This window comes from Oryza sativa, chromosome 10 (genome assembly GCF_034140825.1).
Source record: "Oryza sativa Japonica Group chromosome 10, ASM3414082v1".
NCBI classification, from domain to species: domain Eukaryota; kingdom Viridiplantae; phylum Streptophyta; class Magnoliopsida; order Poales; family Poaceae; genus Oryza; species Oryza sativa.
In genome coordinates, this window is record NC_089044.1 from 13,533,438 (window position 1) to 13,550,357 (window position 16,920).

General features: G+C 42.7%; 2 protein-coding genes, 1 long non-coding RNA gene and 3 other non-coding genes across 8 annotated transcripts; 4 read left to right on the forward strand and 2 right to left on the reverse strand.

Moving 5' to 3' along the window:
- Positions 1–266: 266 nt before the first annotated feature.
- On the forward strand, positions 267–4,156 carry LOC107276735 (uncharacterized). 2 transcript variants are annotated; one of them, XR_010736941.1, is made up of 3 exons: positions 267–365; positions 852–912; positions 3,427–4,156. It is a non-coding gene; the product is annotated as an uncharacterized lncRNA (long non-coding RNA). The 2 variants fall into 2 exon arrangements; XR_010736942.1 differs by having other exon boundaries at positions 842–912; positions 3,427–3,851.
- On the forward strand, positions 663–784 carry LOC112936733 (small nucleolar RNA Z188). Its single transcript, XR_003239157.1, has one exon. It is a non-coding gene; the product is annotated as a small nucleolar RNA Z188 (small nucleolar RNA).
- LOC112936732 (small nucleolar RNA Z188) lies at positions 1,411–1,525 on the forward strand. Its single transcript, XR_003239156.1, has one exon. It is a non-coding gene; the product is annotated as a small nucleolar RNA Z188 (small nucleolar RNA).
- On the forward strand, positions 1,678–1,792 carry LOC112936731 (small nucleolar RNA Z188). The gene has a single exon (XR_003239155.1). It is a non-coding gene; the product is annotated as a small nucleolar RNA Z188 (small nucleolar RNA).
- A 208-nt stretch (positions 4,157–4,364) lies between the features above and the next one.
- LOC4348519 (red chlorophyll catabolite reductase) lies at positions 4,365–6,336 on the reverse strand. The gene is made up of 2 exons (NM_001423047.1): positions 5,865–6,336; positions 4,365–5,127 (listed from the first exon to the last, which is right to left on the reverse strand). Exons 1-2 carry the CDS (start codon positions 6,234–6,236, stop codon positions 4,510–4,512), a joined length of 990 nt encoding a protein of 329 aa, NP_001409976.1. The 5' UTR covers positions 6,237–6,336; the 3' UTR covers positions 4,365–4,509.
- A 2,070-nt stretch (positions 6,337–8,406) lies between these two features.
- LOC107277220 (red chlorophyll catabolite reductase) lies at positions 8,407–12,653 on the reverse strand. Of its 2 annotated transcripts, XM_015758721.3 has the most exons (3): positions 12,191–12,653; positions 10,069–10,736; positions 8,407–8,573 (listed from the first exon to the last, which is right to left on the reverse strand). In XM_015758721.3, exons 1-2 carry the CDS (start codon positions 12,527–12,529, stop codon positions 10,098–10,100), a joined length of 978 nt encoding a protein of 325 aa, XP_015614207.1. In that variant the 5' UTR covers positions 12,530–12,653; the 3' UTR covers positions 8,407–8,573; positions 10,069–10,097. The 2 variants fall into 2 exon arrangements, with proteins under 2 accessions (XP_015614207.1, XP_025876471.1); XM_026020686.2 differs by lacking the exon at positions 8,407–8,573 and having other exon boundaries at positions 9,867–10,736.
- Positions 12,654–16,920: the final 4,267 nt, after the last annotated feature.

The following is a 16,920-nucleotide window of genomic DNA, read 5'->3' on the forward strand; positions in this document are numbered from 1 at the left end:
ATATGTTTATACTTTTTTTTGAAAAGCATATAAAGAGCACCTAATCCCAGTGTTAAATTCACGTACCAGGGACAACAAAAAGCTGCCTGAGGATGAGATAGGAGGAAAACGATAGCTGATAGGGATCGTGTGATGGGGGCGTGAGCAGATCTGTGCCGTCCGTTCCGCCGCCCGGCGCATCTCAGCCGTCCACGTGCTCGTCTAGCTGCCGGTCCATGTATGGGGCGTATGGCTTTTTCTTCTTCCTCATTCTTTTTTTGAGCTTTGAGTGTCCTCATCTCATCTCATCACATCAGCTCTCGCCTTCAGTTCCTCCCCGCCGCATCTCCCATCTCGTATTTCCCATCCTCCCTTCGCGCGTCTGGGTGAGGATTCGGGCTTGTACTTCTTGTTAATCCCTAGTCCTTCAGTCCTTCTCCCATCAGGTGTCGATTTGGTCTATTGGTTTTTCTTTTTTACTTTGCTTAATTCTCGTTTTTTTTTTTAAAAAAAAGGGTTGTTCTGTTGGATCTCCAGCTGGAGCCAAGGATACATACTAGTAGTAATTTCTGTTGGTTTGTTTTAGTGATTTATCTTGGTTTTTTTAGATCTGGTATACATCTCCCGTGGTTCGATTGGGCTGGGTATTTGTTCTTTGAAGATTGGTGTTTTCAGTTTTTCTTGCGTGCTAGTGATGATTAAAGAAGTTAAAAATGGTGAATCCTGGATTAATGTGCTCGCGTGCCGCTGTGTGCGCGCGCGGCTGGAGATTTTTTTTTTCTCTCTGTTCTTCTGTGAGTTCTTCTATGGAAAATATATTTTTTTTCTTCTAACCTCTCCTTAATTTGACTCGTGTGCGTAGTTACTTGCAGGTTGTCAGAATTACTAGGTTTTGAAATTACGACTGGTACTCCAGGCTGGTAGAGCGGCAAGGTATGAAAATGTATAAATTCATCATTGCTGGGCTGCGGCTCTATATTAAAGAGAGATGGGGGATTGCAGGTTTTGCCCCTCCCCCCCCCACCCCACCCCCCCACAATAGATGGAATTCAGCTCTATGCCTAGTTCGTTTAATCCCTCCCACAAGGGGATTGAGGGAGATTTGGAGGGGATTTATTCCACACCTATTGTTATTGTGGTGTGGAATTATTCCCCCTCAATCCCCTCCATTCATTCTCTCTTGGGTTTAAACGAACAAGGCTAGCAAATCCGGATTTTTGTCAGAATTTTGCCTTAAAGGAATGGTAGATCCTGATTTTTTTTCCAGAATCTTGCTGGAGCAATAGACAATTCTGTTTGTTTGATTGATCTGTCTACCACATCTACCGTGGTCCAATTGCTTCTTAATATGATTTGTGAAGACTCGTGTTTCAATTTTCAAGGCCGATTGATTCTTTTATTTGATTTCTGAAGACTTCCATTTCGATTCTGTCGTGCTGGTGATGATTAAAGAGCTAGCAATGGTGAATTCGATGAATTTGTTCGCGTGCTGCTGGGTGCGCAGCAGTGGTGATATGCATCCTTACGCAGTTCATATGAGGCACGCATAAATCGAAATCGATTAAAAGGCCGGAATGTTATTCCATTATCTAAAAAAAAACAATTGCTTCTTAATATGATTTGTGAAGACTTGTGTTTCAATTTTCAAGGCCGATTGATTCTTTAATTTGATTTCTGAAGACTTCCATTTCGATTCTGTCGTGCTGGTGATGATTAAAGAGCTAGCAATGGTGAATTCGATGAATTTGTTCGCGTGCCGCTGGGTGCGCAGCAGTGGTGATATGCATTCTTACGCAGTTCATCTGAGGCACGCATAAATCGAAATCGATTCAAAGGCTGGAATGTTATTCCATTATTAAAAAAAATCGAAATCGATTTTTTTCCTCATGTGCTTGTGTTTCTTCTTTCCTGCTGCCTTCGATACAACTCCAAAATTGCTGTTTTATTGATTTTGAAAAGGCTTATGATAGAGTTCAATGGGATTTCCTGTATGAGGTGTTGCAGAAGAAAAACTTTGACCAGCGGGTTATAAGTTGGATTAAAAAGATCAGTGAGGGGGGTAAGATGAGCATAAATATAAATGGGGCAGATGGGCATAAATATAAATGGGGCAGATGGGCCCTTTTTTTAAAACTTTCAGGGGGTTGAGACAGGGTGACCCTTTGTCACCTATTTTGTTTAACCTGGTGGGGGATGCTCTGTCAGCTATTTTAGAAGAAGCTGCCAGAAATGGGGTCTTAAGAGGGTTTAGTTCCAGGTTTGGTAGAGGGGGGTTTAACTCACCTTCAATATGCTGATGACACCATTCTTTTTACTAAGGCTACCAGAGAAAATATTTAGCTCTCAAGTTTCTTCTGTTTTGTTTTGAGATATCTGGAATGAAAATCAATTATCAAAAAAGTGGCGTTTATGTTTTGGGGGTGACAAAAGAAGTGGAGGAAGAGATAGCTAATATGCTAAATTGCAAGGTTGGAAGGATGCGGGGGGGATATGAGTTGTACTGTTCTTAGGAAGAAATATCTGGGTCACAAGGGTTTCTTTCAAGAGCAATTTTACAGTCCTTGAAGAGTACCACGTTTTCTACTATAAATTTGGTATCTCTTGATACCTACGTACTATGAGGTACCAAATTTTACACTAAATTTTTGGTACCTCCTCAAGGATTGTAGAATTTCTCTCCTTTCAAAGTTCTGCTGTTGGGGGGGTCTCAGTTTTGGAAAGGTTTACATGATTGTGGTGCAGTTCTGGAAAGGTTGATTGAGAAAAAGGTGGAGGGGGTAATCAAACCCTTTTCTGGGAGGATGTGTGGCTGAACAAAGTGTCTTTAAAAACCTGCTTGGCTGCTTCCCATCTCTGTATTCAGCAAGTTATCAACACAAGGCACTGTGAATGAGTTGTGGGATGGGGGGGATTGGGATTTACATTTCAGAAGGAACTTGAACAGTCAAGATAGACTAGAGTTGGATAAACTGCAGAGGGAGCTGGAGGGGGTTACTCTAAATGGAGAGAGAGACATGGTGATTTGGCCTCATGACAAAAAGAAAATTTTCTCCACAAGATCTATGTATAGGGTGCTAAAATTTGGAGGGGTGGTAGATCAAGAAATCCAAGGGGTGTGGAGGTGCAAGATACCTCTAAAAATCATGCATTTCCTCTATATGACAGGGAGAAACAGGATTCCATGTACAGAGCAAGCTTTGTCTAGGGGAAGAAAGCACTACACATGTTTTATTTACTTGTCCCATTGCTAAATTTGCTTGGAGTGTAATTGCTATAGTTCTAAATTTGCATAATGTACCTATCTCTTTCTGGGATTGTATCAAGGTTGTAACCAAGAAAATGGGGTTTCAGGGGGGAATGGTGGTTTTTGCAGGAATGACCTGGGGTTTGTGGATTACCAGAAATAATTGGGTTTTTAACAATAAACTGATCAAATCACCTTTGCAGGTCGTGTACAGGTCTTTGTCTTTGATGCAAAGGTGGAAGGTGCTGCTAAAAGAAAAGGAGTGTACTAGCTTGGATGTCTTTCAAGCAAAGATAATGCTGACGTTGGAAGTGCTGAAGCCGACTGATAATCTTCCTGATGATATAGGATAGTTCATGGGAATGGGCTCTGAAAATATTTGGTCTTTTGTTGTGGGTGTTAAAATGTCTGGAAGGGGGCTAGGTTTAGTGGATGTCCAAGCTTTTGTTGAGCTGGTTTGGAAAACTGGAATCCCCAGTTTTTTGTTTCCTTTTGTTTCGTTTTTCTGTAAGAACTCTGTTTCGTTTGGGCTTTTTCTAAAGCCGGGTAATATATGCCTGTTGTCAAAAAAAAGATGCTGTTTTCTGTTTACATTTTTTCCTTTTGGCTTTGCCGTTCGAACTCTCCATTCTTGATACAATAATTGTGTATTTCAACCGAAAAGAGAAGGCAAAAACAACTCTCCAAAAAACTTGGAGTTTATGTTTTGTGCCATGTGTGCTTCTAGAGCTGCGAGTAGCTGTAGGGAGCCAGGATTAGTATGGCTGGTAGTTAGTGAATTTCTGATTGATAGCATTTCAATTTTGTCATAAACTGGTGCGTTGATCTATGAAATTAGGCAGTTAGATTCATCGCAAATTTTTAATGGGATGAGAATATGTAAACACGGTATGTAAAGTTATCCATTAACTAGTAATACATTTGTAAAATAAAATAATTGACTGTCCTTTCTCTTTAAGAAATTGAGGAAACCACCCGTGAAATCAGTTTACTGGTACTTATAAATTATATTATCTTTTTGGGCACTTTCTTTTAATGAGGGCATCGATGTATCTCTAGAGGAGGCCGAGATTTGGGTTGAAACGGCTAGAGTAAAAAATCGGCATGAAAACCAACACTACATTGGTTTGTATAATTGTATAGACAAAATTATGACATCTGATGGTATTTGCAATTATAAATTTATAATCACACAATATATCTGATTGTTCAAGCAAAAGGGACAAAAGACTACTAACATTACTTTCGAATGATGTACAGATGAATTCCTGGTCACAGTTCTAAAGCTAGGCCTCTTGTACCCCAAAGGCCTTCTGGATTTCAGCTATGACTCGGTCTGCGACATCGGGACCAAACATCCTCGGCAAATTTGAAGTCAGGTCGACCTCGATTGACTTGGACCTTACAATTTGGTCCCTCTTTATCATGTTTTCTCTCTCGCCTTCTTCCATCTCTGAAGTATGATCAGCACAACTATCAAGCCAAATTTGAAGAAGTGCCCTAGCAGCTGTTGCTAGTTGACCACGCACTATCTCTTCCAAGGTACCCTCTCCTCCTTGCCCACAGTCGATGCTCATCAGTATTGCTGTCAGTGAGAAGGTGCTGCGCACGAAGAGGGATCGCGATCGGTATGGACGGGCCTGCGGCAATTCTTCGACCTTCTCACGCTGTTTGTCCACCTGAGTATTCTCATAGTATCTCTCTATGTATTCGGGATGGAGCGCAAGGTCTTTCCGTGGGAGAAGGTCCAGAAGCACCACGATCGAAGTTGGGCTACCTTGTATAAATTCCATGAGGAAATGCGGAGCATCTGTCGAGGCGTTCAGAAAGATGAGAAGAGATGTAATGTCGATTGCGCCATTTGGGACTTTGCAGTGTAGTGAGGACTGGAGCATGAAATCAATCTGTAGACAAGAAAAATTAATAATTTAACTCCATTTGTCATTCCTTGCAGAACTCAAGAAATTCTACCACGCTAAGCTACTGAGCACTAGGGAGCATAATTCAGGTGTTCAAGTGGTGAGATTAGTTTCATAATTTGAATGCTGTTGATCATTTTGGCCACTCCAATTGTGTCCGTTCAGTTGGAGTGATTTTGTTTTTTTGTTTTTGGAGAGGAAACAAAATCTGTGAGTGATAGGAAGAATCACGAATGAGGTACAAACTCTAGAACAGACCAATTGTTTCCATTTCGATATTGGAAGCAAATGAACTAATTTGAGCATTGCCAATATAATGAAAAGTCATAATTTGCTCCGAAGAGTTGGATTATGGATCTTGGCTTCTAAAAGTTTGCAAGTTCACCTTGATAGGGCAAATCACAAATAGTTCGGCAGCAATTTTTCAGTGTAAAACAGTTTCAGTAAATTGTCCAAGTCTTTTGACATGCCATTGATCTATTCTGCTCTGTTTGTGCCAGCCTGTTTTTACCAGTTTACCACTACCATTTCACTACTTAATTAGTTAATTCATATGATTCACTACTTAATTCATATGACTGATTCTGATGGTGCTCTAGACATTACCAGTTTACCACTACCATTTCACTAATTCATATGACTGATTCTGATGTTCTCCAATCGACAGAACAGGTAAATCTGTACGATCTGACGAGCAAAAGTGAGAGGAGGGGTGCCATTACCGTCGATCCCGGCGCGCCGCGGCGCACGTCGAGCGAGCCCACGGCGTTCCCGGCGCCGCCGCCGCTGCGGAACTCGGCGACGTCGGGCGGCACGGCGGAGGGGAGCAGCCGCGCGCCCAGCCGCGCCTCCGCCAGGGACGCGAGCGCCCGCGCCACCTCCCGGTGCGCCACCTCCACCATCACCTCCGGCTCCGTCGCGCCCGGCGCCGCCGCCGACGACGCGCGCACGGCGCTCGACGTTTTGCCCCCGAGCTGGGAACCCGCGCCGCGGCGGCGGCGGCGGAGGGGGAGGAGGCGAGGAGCGAGGGTCGGGAAGGAGACGGCGGAGGACGGCGAGCTGGTCGCCGGCGGCGGCGAGCGGAGTTGGAGCATTGGATCACGGCGAGGTGTTCGACGCGTGGACGAACGGAGCGAGAGATGAATGTGAGCGAGAGGGAGTGAGAAGGATTCCGTGAACGTGTAGAACTATCCCTCTTTTACTTTTGTAACTAGTGCAGTATATACATAGGAGATGATTGAAAGAGAGATCTGAAAGCTGCTGTTACAAATCCATCAGATTCCAAGACATTATCTATTGCAATTTGCAAATGCCTTGTTTTTTTTACGGACACTGCATTACTGAAATGTGAGATAATGCCAATTGAGGTGGTATTTGGGAATCACAAAAATGACTAGTTTAGTCCCTCCTTCGCAAACACCACATGAGTTGGTTTTTTTCTTTTATACTTCCTCCGTTTCAGGTTATAAGACTTTCTAGCATTCCCTATATTCATATAAATGTTAATGAATCTAGACACATATATATCTAGATTTATTAACATATATATGAATGTGGGTAATGTTAGAAAATCTTATAATATAAAACGGAGGAAGTACCATGCTAATGACTGGGCAGCTCACCATGTAGCGCATAAGCTTGGGAACCGAGGTGATACTTATGCCCTATTCTTTTCTCCAATAAAAGTTGGATAAACTTTTGGATACTCGTGACACGTTTTTCAAACTGCTAAACGATACGTTTCGTGGGAAAACTTTTTATATGAAAGTTGTTCTAAAATATCATATTAATCCATTTTTCAAGTTTGTAATAATTAAAACTTAATTAATCATATATTATTACTACATCGTTTTGCGTGAAACACTTAATCTTCATCTTTATATTTATCTTCAGGAGATTAAACACACCACCTAAACCTTAATACACTTGAGGCCATCTGCTACTGCTGATCACTCACTGCTGTTGCTGCTTATCGCTCCATGGGCCAAGGCCCAAAGCTCACAAAAGGCCAGATGCTGCACACTAGCTTTCTTCCTCAGTCCACTAGCTCTTCATTTTCCTTTTTCCCCCCTCTAATTATTGTGGGGGCCATATTACTGAAGGAGAATTCGAAACATCTTGAATCTTCTCAGAGAGCTTGAGAGTGAAATGAGTGGGCCGGCCAAAGAAGACCACTATGGAAGTGAAAGGGGAGGGCAAGAGCGGTTCGAAGGTCAATGAAATGGGTTCAGTTCCCTTGTCAAATAGGGGCCCCGACCCATGTTCAATCACTGAAGTGTGGTTGAGTGAGATGATCCGCAACCAACAAATGATTTGTCATTGTCTCTAAATCACTGAATGAATTCGTTTTTTATTTATATATGAGAACTAGAGAGTTCACAACTCCCTTTTCATTTATTTTGATCACTTTTTAGTTTCTGCGAATACTTATCACTAAACGTTTAAAAGGTTAATAGGATCCACGCCAACTATAAATATGCCATTTCGGATAAATGCCACTACTATTCATGATATTGGTTACGTGCCACTGAAATTTGAGGAGTTAGAACTACACTATCACCGTTGCATTTCCCGTCAGACCCCTAGGCGTTAGACCCACATATCAGTTCCATCTTTCTCCATCCTCCCTCTTCTTTATTCCCTATCTCTTCCTCCATCTTCTACGACTGCTACAAGGGACATCGACGGCGGCGACCGAGCCCTCCCACTGCGGATGGGATAAGGTCGATGACGACAGTGGCTCCCAAGCCCTCCCACCGTGGATGGGGTTGAAGACGACAGCGTTGGCATCTCCTGAGCCCTCCCGCCACGGATGGGAGAAGATTGACAACGGCGGTGGTTCCCAAGCTCTCCTGCCGTGGATGGAGTCAAAGAAGATGGCGGTGGCAGCTCCCGAACTTTCCCGCCGCGGAGGTGGTCGACGACGGTGGCGGTGACGATGAGCGCCGGAGAGAGAGAGAGATAGGGGGTAGGGGAAAGAGAGGAGAGTGAAGGGAGGAGAAAAACCTGGAATTGACAGCTAGGTCCCACGTGCAATTGATGCTAACGAAAAGTTTTGATGGATATAGCGATAGAGTGACACGGTTCCGATTTCCCTAAATCCGAATGACACGTCATAGCCGATATTGTGAATAGTACTAATTTTTATCTAAAATTACATATTCGTAGTGATATGGATCCAAGTAATCATTTATCAAGGTAGCGTTTTGTCTCTAGTGGGGCCTAATAATAAGAAGATATTAGAACATGCCAAACAATTATCTATACTACTCCCAATCTTAAATTTCGGGTGTTTAGGTAAAAAAAATCAGCATCCAACAGTAGCACTATACAAACACTCCCGAAAAATCCTTATGCCTATATGCAGAAATCTAGCTCTCCGCAAGTTTGAAGAGGGTCTAGCTCCCAATCCCATCACCGAGCGAGTTTGCCTGCACCGAGAGGATGGCTCGTCCCATCAGAATAGAAAAAAGGATGCTGATTTAATTTTGTTTGGAAGTTTTGTAGTTGGGCCATTGTTTTTGTTGTTTTGAGAAGTTAAAATAGGCTATCTTGGAGGAGAGCATATTTTTTTTCTTAAATCTGATTAGAGATTCCCAAACAAAAGGTTTAGGGGATTATATTTTGATACTAAGTTGGTGATGCTCTTATGTGGCATATGTATTTAGAAACTTATAAATTATGTATACCACTTAATTTAGGGTTATTTTGGTCATTTTACCTAGAAAAAGGTGATTGTGTTGTTATGTGTGATGGTCAAAAGTGAAAGGTAGATAAAAATGGAGGGAGTATTTTATTTATTACTCTATCTCAATGTTGCTTAACTATACCACAATCCAGTTAATCACAAGTTTTTCCATAACCCAGTTAGTCACAAATGTGGCAAAGAAAGTAATAGTACAGCACGTGCCTTCAGTGTCAATGCCAGAACTCACCCACGAAATAATTAGTACAAAAGTAATTTGAAGTGGAAGCACTACTGGAGAAACCATCTTTACTCGGTCAGCTAAAAACCACAATAGTTTCGGTTCCAATAAAAACCAAGACTAAATATATCTTTTAGTCCCAGTTTATAAGCAGAATAAGATTGTGTTTTTTAGTCCTGGATATCTATCTTTAGTTCCGGATTTGGACTCCCGGTTGTATAACCGGGAAACAGGCAATTACGAACCGGAGATAAAGATGACTTGTGCAGCATGAAGTCCATAGAATGATTTGAAAGCATGCAGTTTTAAATAAATAAAATGTACTGTATACTAGCTAGTGTTTGCACTTTGCAGACATACACTGTGATTAACGTTGATTATTATTAGCTCTATTTCACAAAGTTATTTTCACTTTTTGCTAATCAAGCTTTTTTAAGATTAATTAAGTTTACAAAAAATATAACAATACTTTTAACACAAAAGGAACATATTATTAAAATATATTAAAATCTAAAGTTGATGTCATAGATGTTGTTAACTTTTCTATAAATTTAATTATACTAATAAAAAATTTGACTAGGAATACGAAACGAATGGAGTAGTAATTAGTACTCCCTCCCAAAATATTTAACGCCGTTGACTTTTTTTTAAGTAATGTTTGACCGTTCGTCTTATTAAAAAAATTAAGTAATTATTAATTCTTTCCTTATCATTTGATTCAATGTTAAATATACTTTTATGTATACATATAGTTTTATATGTTTCACAAAATTTTTTTGAATAAGACAAACGGTCAAATACGTTTAAAAAAGTCAACAACATTAAATATTTAGGGACGGAGGAAGTATATAATTAAACTTCCTATCTTCAAAACAAATCTACAAAGATTAGTTTAGCTCTAGCTTCTTGAAAGTAAATACCGAAATGAACTCCTTACGTAAAAAAAAAAGAAATATATATACAAAGATAATAAGCGGATGGATGTGGTGGCGAGAGAAACCTCTAGAGCCATGCAAAAAAAATGCTTAATTAGCTTCCCATGAACGCCTTGCGGATCTCGGCGACGACTCTGTCGGCGACGCCGGCGTCGAACATCCTCGGCAGGTTCGCCGCCAGGTTGACCTCCAGCTCCGCCGCCGCCACCTTCCTGTCCCTCGCCACCATCCGCTCCCTCTCCGCCGCCTCCATCTCCCCGCCGCCGCCGCCGCCGGCGCAGTGCTCGAGCCAGACGCCGAGCACGTCCATGGCCGTGGCGGCGAGCTCGCCGCGGACGATCCCGTCCAGCGCCGCCGCCCCTCCAGGGCCCTCGCCGCACTGGACGTCGGCCACGACGGCCGCCGGCGACCACAGGCTGCGGACGAGCAGCGACGGCGAGACGTAGGGGCGGGACTGCGGCACCAGGCCGGCGACCCGGCGGCGGGCGCGGGCGTCGAGGCCCGTGGCGGCGTAGTACCGGTGGATGTAGGAGGGGTGGAGCGGGAGGTCGACGCGCGGGAGGAGGTCGAGGAGGACGATGAGGGAGGCCGGCCCGCCCTGGATGAACTCCATGACGAGGTGCGGCGCGTCGGTGGCGCCGTTGAGGTTGACGATGAGGGCGGTGATGTCGATGGCGCCTCCGCCGCCGCCGGGGAGCTCGCGGTGGAACCACGCCTCCAGCATGAAGGCGATCTGTGTGCAAAGGACGAAATAAATAAATTATTACTACAAATTTACGGTTAAGGAGCTGAGAGCTGGATTATACCGTTCTATCTATGTCCCATAATAATTGTATTTATGGGATATGAATTTGTCCCAAAATAATTGTCATAATAGAGTACCGATGGTCCTATTAATCACTTCTTATTAAATCTCTCCCTATTTGATCCTCAACTACACTTCGACTCTTACCAATACATTATTTAAATAAGATGTATCATAGCCTTTCTTCTCAATCCTTAAGGCCTTAAGGGTGTGTTTGGTTGGGTGGATGAGCCTCGATGGGAGATGACCGCCCGATTTTTCGAGGTGTTTGGTTGAAGGGCAGGGTGGATGGGGCGGCCCGAAATAGGGAATATTCCCTCAATATGCGATTTGGCTGGATGAAGCCATCCAGTTTTGGTCTAGATGATGTGTCATATTCTGATTGGCTGTGGTTGGTTTGATTTTCTGTTAAGCAAGGTCTAAATGATTTTTTTCTCCTAAACCGTTTATCTAATTTATGATTTGATTACACCATTATATATATATATATATATTTGTTACAATTAAATCTTTAAAACAAGATATCGGATGATTATATTTTGATAAAAATATATAATGACAAATGGGCCCCCACTAACTTTTGCATTTTTCCATTCATGGGATATCCCTCCAATCAAATAAGAAATTGGATCGCTATATCCATACAAACCAAACAAAAAATTAGATAGCCATATTTAACAAAATATGATGGACATATCCCATCCATATATGACCGTGAACCAAACACACCCTAATATATGCTACACAACCTAGACAGTTTATATGGGAAAAATGTAGTAAAAGTTTTCAAACTATTAAACGGTATATTTTATGCGAAAGCTTTCAATATAGAAGTTGCTTTAAAACGTTAGATAAATTTATTTTTCAAGTTTGTAATAATTTAGATTTAATTAATCACGCGTTAATGACTTTCTCGTTTTATGTGCCCGCTTTTAACCTACATCCTTTTAGGAGATTCGAACGGGGCCTTAGCTTTAAAGATATTTGGAAGTGATGAGATTTGTAGATTTCCATGCATTTTAAAACTTTGTGCTTCCAAATTTTCAACTCAGTTCTAACAACCAAAATTTGACTATGAAGCCAGCACACGTGCACGTACTCCCTCCGTAAAGAAAAAAAATCAGCTTAGAAAGAGATGTGAAGTACATATTTATTATACTAGTAGGTGTTATATTTTCATTTAGGTGAGTGCTTTTGTAGACGGAGGGAGTACATTTCAATGTAACCCGACCAAAAACTACTATGTTTTTTTTCTTCCTCGAAAACCCATTCAAAACGTAAGGAAAATTCGCCGCTTTGATCTTTCGTTCTCAACGATCCATCCATCGAACGGAAAAAAAGAACAAAAAAAACTCGCAACGCGCTGCTGTGTGTGTACGTACCGAGGATCCCGGCGCGCCGCGGCGCACGTCGACGGAGCCGACGGCGTCCCCGGCGGCGTTGCCGAACCACGCGACGTCGGCGGGCACCTCCGACGGCAGCAGCCGCGCCCCGAGCCGCGCCTCCGCCTCGCCGGCCACCGCCAGCATCACCTCCCGGTGTGCCAGCGGCGGCATCCTCGCCACCGCCTCTTCTCTGCTCACCCGCGACGCCGACGCCGCCGCGCTCCTCACCGCCGCCATCCTCCTCCTCCTCGCCGCCGCCGCCGCGGCCGGCGACAGGCAGGAGGGGCGAGACGGCGGCGGGGCGGCGCGGCAGCAGCTGGTCGGAGCAGGAAGCATTGGTCGGTCGCGCGGACGATCGAGCTCGATCTACGTACTCCGAGATTCAGCATCTCGCGCCGCCGCGGTCTCGTCACCCTAGCTACTCTCGTGTCACACTGTGTGTACGTGCTCGTCGAGTTGGGCTATATAGGCAGCTTGGGTTAGGCTTGGTTTGGGTACAGTTGCTTCCAAATTTGGTTTTACTGTTTCTGTCCAATCAGCCAGCTATAACCTCAACCAGTCAATCATAGCGAAATTTCTTGAAAATCCCATCAATATATTTCATTTGACAGAATAGCTCATTAATTTGTTTGCTAGTATGCATTGAATAAAACAAAGTCAAAGTAAGCAACACGAACAAAATTGTCTAAATTACATATAGTGGAGACGTTTTAAATATTTAGTGAGAGTATAAGAATAATAATACTCCTAGGCTTCTAGCTAGTTAAGTAGTGAGACCTTTGTTTTTAAATATATTTACTATAATTTTTTGAACGACCATTTACCTTAAGTACTAAGCACTACCTCTATCATACAAATACTTTATTTTTTTTATAGTTCTAGACTTCAAAGGCCCTCTTTTCTATTTTTTTCCTAAATACATATACTTTATACATATTTTTTTTAATAAAAGTCTTGGGTATTATTTTGAATACCCATGAATCATGGTGGGTCCGTCTTAGGCATAAATGATGCTTTCTGGGAATTGAGATATATATATATATATATATATATATATATATATATATATATATATATATATATATATATATATATATATATATATATATATATATATATATATATATATATATATATATATATATATATATATATATATATAGTACCATTTATTTTGTTTTGGCTTGTTTACTTGAAGTATAACTTATATTTTCTTATATTTACACTCAGTTTTCAATAAGAGAAATGATAAATATTACTAGTAGTTAATAGCATCATATATTTTAAAATAAAGGAAGTATGTTCGAAAATATCCCACACAACAAACGTTACCCATTTTTTCTTGGAATCTGTCAAAAAGTCTTGTTTCACCTATACTGTTCACACACCATATTTTTTTAAAAAAAATACAAGAAATTGGAAAAAGGTAAGTCAACGATATAAGGTTTTGTGATTTTCCCATGTCAAATATTATTTGGAGGATATATATATATATATAGAACATAGTTTGATCCAGATCTGAATGTGTAAGTTTAACAAACATTCACTTCATCAACATACAGCCCATGAACCATGAGGAACTTCCAAACTATTTGAAAATTGTTCACGACCACCTTTTATTTAGATAAACGAAAAGCGTTACATTTTCAAAAGTTCCCGTCCATCCGTAGCATATACACGTGACACAACAAAGAACACAAGACAAGGCACAAGCACTATAAACCGTGGGATCCGAGTTTCGCTCACTTATTAACTGCATGGGTAACTGTGTTATTGGAATGCGGGCCATAACAAAGTACCAGAACCTACTCTCTCCATAAAAAAATCTCTCCATCCAAAAAAACCAAATCTACTTAGAGATAAAACACAAGATAGTAAGGCAGAATAATTGAGATGGAATGTTATGTCCTACATTTAAATAGGTTAGGTTTTATTGGACGGAAGAAGTATCATAAGATTTGCTTCCATAGACTAATATTATATATGCTAGTTTAAGATAAAAACCGGCACCTATAGTATTTGTACTTTCTTTTTTTCAAAAAAAAAAAGTAGCAGCTATGCTAAACTATAGATGCCGATTTTTCTTAAAAAAACTGATGCTCGAGCCGAGCTGAGCCAACACCCCACCACGATAAAAATCGTGCCCCGCCCCATGTCTCCTAACCTTATCCACTCCCATCGCCCTATCTCACTCTCGCACTCTCCTCCTCCTCCTCCTCCTCCTCCTCTTCTTCTTCTTCTTCTTCTTCTTCTTCTTCTTCTTCTTCTTCTTCTTCTTCTTCTTCTTCTTCCTCTCCACCCTCCTCGGCATCTCCCCTCCTCTGCATCCACCTCCCCCACTTCTCCTCCTCTAGATCAAGCGACAACGACCGGATGGTGGAGAAGGAGGCTCGGCCCTCCTCTCCGTCCGATGATGGCAGTGGTGGGGTAGAAGTCAGCGCGAAGGGCGAGGTGGCATCCGATGTATGGGAAGGAGGTGGAGGCCATCACAATCCTTCCCTCGTCAAGCTCCTCCCCGACCTCGCCGAGCGCCTCACCAACAGCCCACTGGATCCAACAGCGTGGACCGTGGCGTTTGCCTAGATTCGGCGATGGTAGTGGTGGTGGAGAAGGCTAGCGCGGAGGCGCGAGGTGGCGGCCGATGGCCTCGAAGGAGATGGAGGTAGAGGCCGTCACACTCCTCCCCGACCTCGCCGAGCGCCTCGCCGCGAACATCCGGATCCAGCAGCGTGGACCAGCTACTCCGTTGGGCCTTTTCTTTTCTTGATTAATTGAATACTTTAGGTGTCGGTTGTGTGGTAAGAACCAACACCTATGCCCAAAAGTAAAGGTGTTGATAAATTGGTGCCGGCTGGAAAACCGACACCTATGGGATATACGGATGAGGTAGTAGTTACACCAGGAACTGCATAGCTACCGCATCCGTCGGTGGATATGTAGGGGTTGTTCAGATTGATGTCATTTCAAACCATACCAATTTTTAGTAAAGTTGTCAAATATGTGCATCTATTTTTTTTTACCATACTCTAGTAAATACATAAGAAATTCTGTCAAAACTTAGCAATATTACCAAATTACCAAAATATGGTAAGGTTTAATCTCTCTAAGCGTGGCACTACCATTTGTAAGATCCGACGGCTACGAGTGATCGAAGTAGCAACATCCACATGCATGAATTGTACTTCCTTCCAGTAGTCACCACTCATCATCAGCACGAGCCAGTCACTCTCAGTTAGCCTTAGCTTACCCGTTGCGTCTTCCTGTTGGTGCTTACAACTGTACGATCGGTACGTGACCAGTAATAGTTGCAGTATCGCCCCAAAAGCGGCCAAACAGTCCACACCAACACAAGAAAGTTTGCCTCCTACTTCTCTTTCTTTCTTTATTCTTAAAAAAAAGAGAGAAAGAGCATCGAATGGATTATATAAACACTGGTGGAGAAACGCTTTGTTGTCCCGGTTGGTAACCCCTTTGTAGTCCCGGTTTTTCAACCGGGACTACGAATCCGGGACTAAAGATCGCAATCTTTAGCGCCGGTTCAAATAACCGGGAGTAAAGATCGATTTTTAGTCCCGGTTGGTAACACCAACCGGGACTAAAAATATGGTCCCGGTTGTTGTTACTAACCGGAACTAAAAAGTTTTGGTTTTTTTTTCTTTTCCTTTTATCTGGTTGGCATTTTTCCTTTTTTATTGTTATTTAGCTTAAGCTAGTGGATCGAATAAATAAAATCAACAACAAAGCCTAAACCATAGATCGAATGAATAAAATCAAACAACAAAGCATCCATATTGTTTACACTTGTTCAGAACTACAACATCTCATCACAGAGGGCATTCATCACAGAGAACAAAGAAAGGAAAAAGAAAGTTCACATCTACGACATCATTCATCAGATAGCAAAGAGAAGAGAAAAAAAAAAGTTCTCCTGCCGCTGCCTCCCGACCGGCGCCGGCCGCCGCCATCCCGACCGGCGCCGGCCGCCGCCTCCCGACCGGCGCAGCTGGCCGCCGCCGCCCCCGACGCAGCCCGCCGCCAGCCCGCCGCCGCCTCCATCTCGCCGCCCCGCGTCGGGCCGCCGGCGGCGGCCTCCATCCTGCCGCCCCGCCGGAGGGGAAGGGAGGGGAGGAGGGGGAGGAGAGGGGAGGAGGAGATGGGGTGAGAGAAGAAGGAAGAGAAGGATGGGAGGAGAGGAGGAGAGAAGAAGATAAGATGGAGATGGCTGGATGGGAGAGGAGGAGATTAGGATGAAATTAATAGGAGACTTTGCATGCGCGTGTACTGGATAGAGGTTTTGTTTTACCGGTTGTTTAACAACCGGGACTAAAAATCCTAACTTTACCAACCGGGAGTAAAGATCACGGTCTTTACTCCCGGTTGGTAACACCAACCGGGACTAAAGTTAGAATTTTTAGTCCCGGTTGGTGTTAACAACCGGGACTAAAGATCACGGGAGGGCCTGACAGCCCCTGACAACATACGAACCGGGACTAAAGATCCCGGTTGGTATTACCAACCGGAACTAAAGATCAAATATGCCTACTGTAGCTACCAACCGGGACTAAAGATCATCTTTAGTGGAACCGGGACTATTGTGGATTTTGGTTGACTGACCAAAGATGGTTTCTCCACCAGTGAAATAATAAGAAAATTGCAAAAAGAAAAAGTAATTAAAAAGATTTGATGTGTCTGCATCCTGGTCACTTCCAAAAGTGTGACAAGTTTCA

What these genes read in the sequence shown, in the direction of transcription:
- LOC4348519 (NM_001423047.1), bottom strand. Translation starts at nt 6,236, where the DNA reads ATGCTCCAACTCCGCTCGCCGCCGCCGGCGACCAGCTCGCCGTCCTCC. An exon ending in GCGGCGCGCCGGGATCGACG is followed by an intron (nt 5,128 to 5,864) that starts GTAATGGCACCC and finishes TCTTGTCTACAG; the next exon opens with ATTGATTTCATGCTCCAGTC.
- LOC107277220 (XM_015758721.3), bottom strand. Translation starts at nt 12,529, where the DNA reads ATGCTTCCTGCTCCGACCAGCTGCTGCCGCGCCGCCCCGCCGCCGTCT. An exon ending in GCGGCGCGCCGGGATCCTCG is followed by an intron (nt 10,737 to 12,190) that starts GTACGTACACAC and finishes CTTTGCACACAG; the next exon opens with ATCGCCTTCATGCTGGAGGC.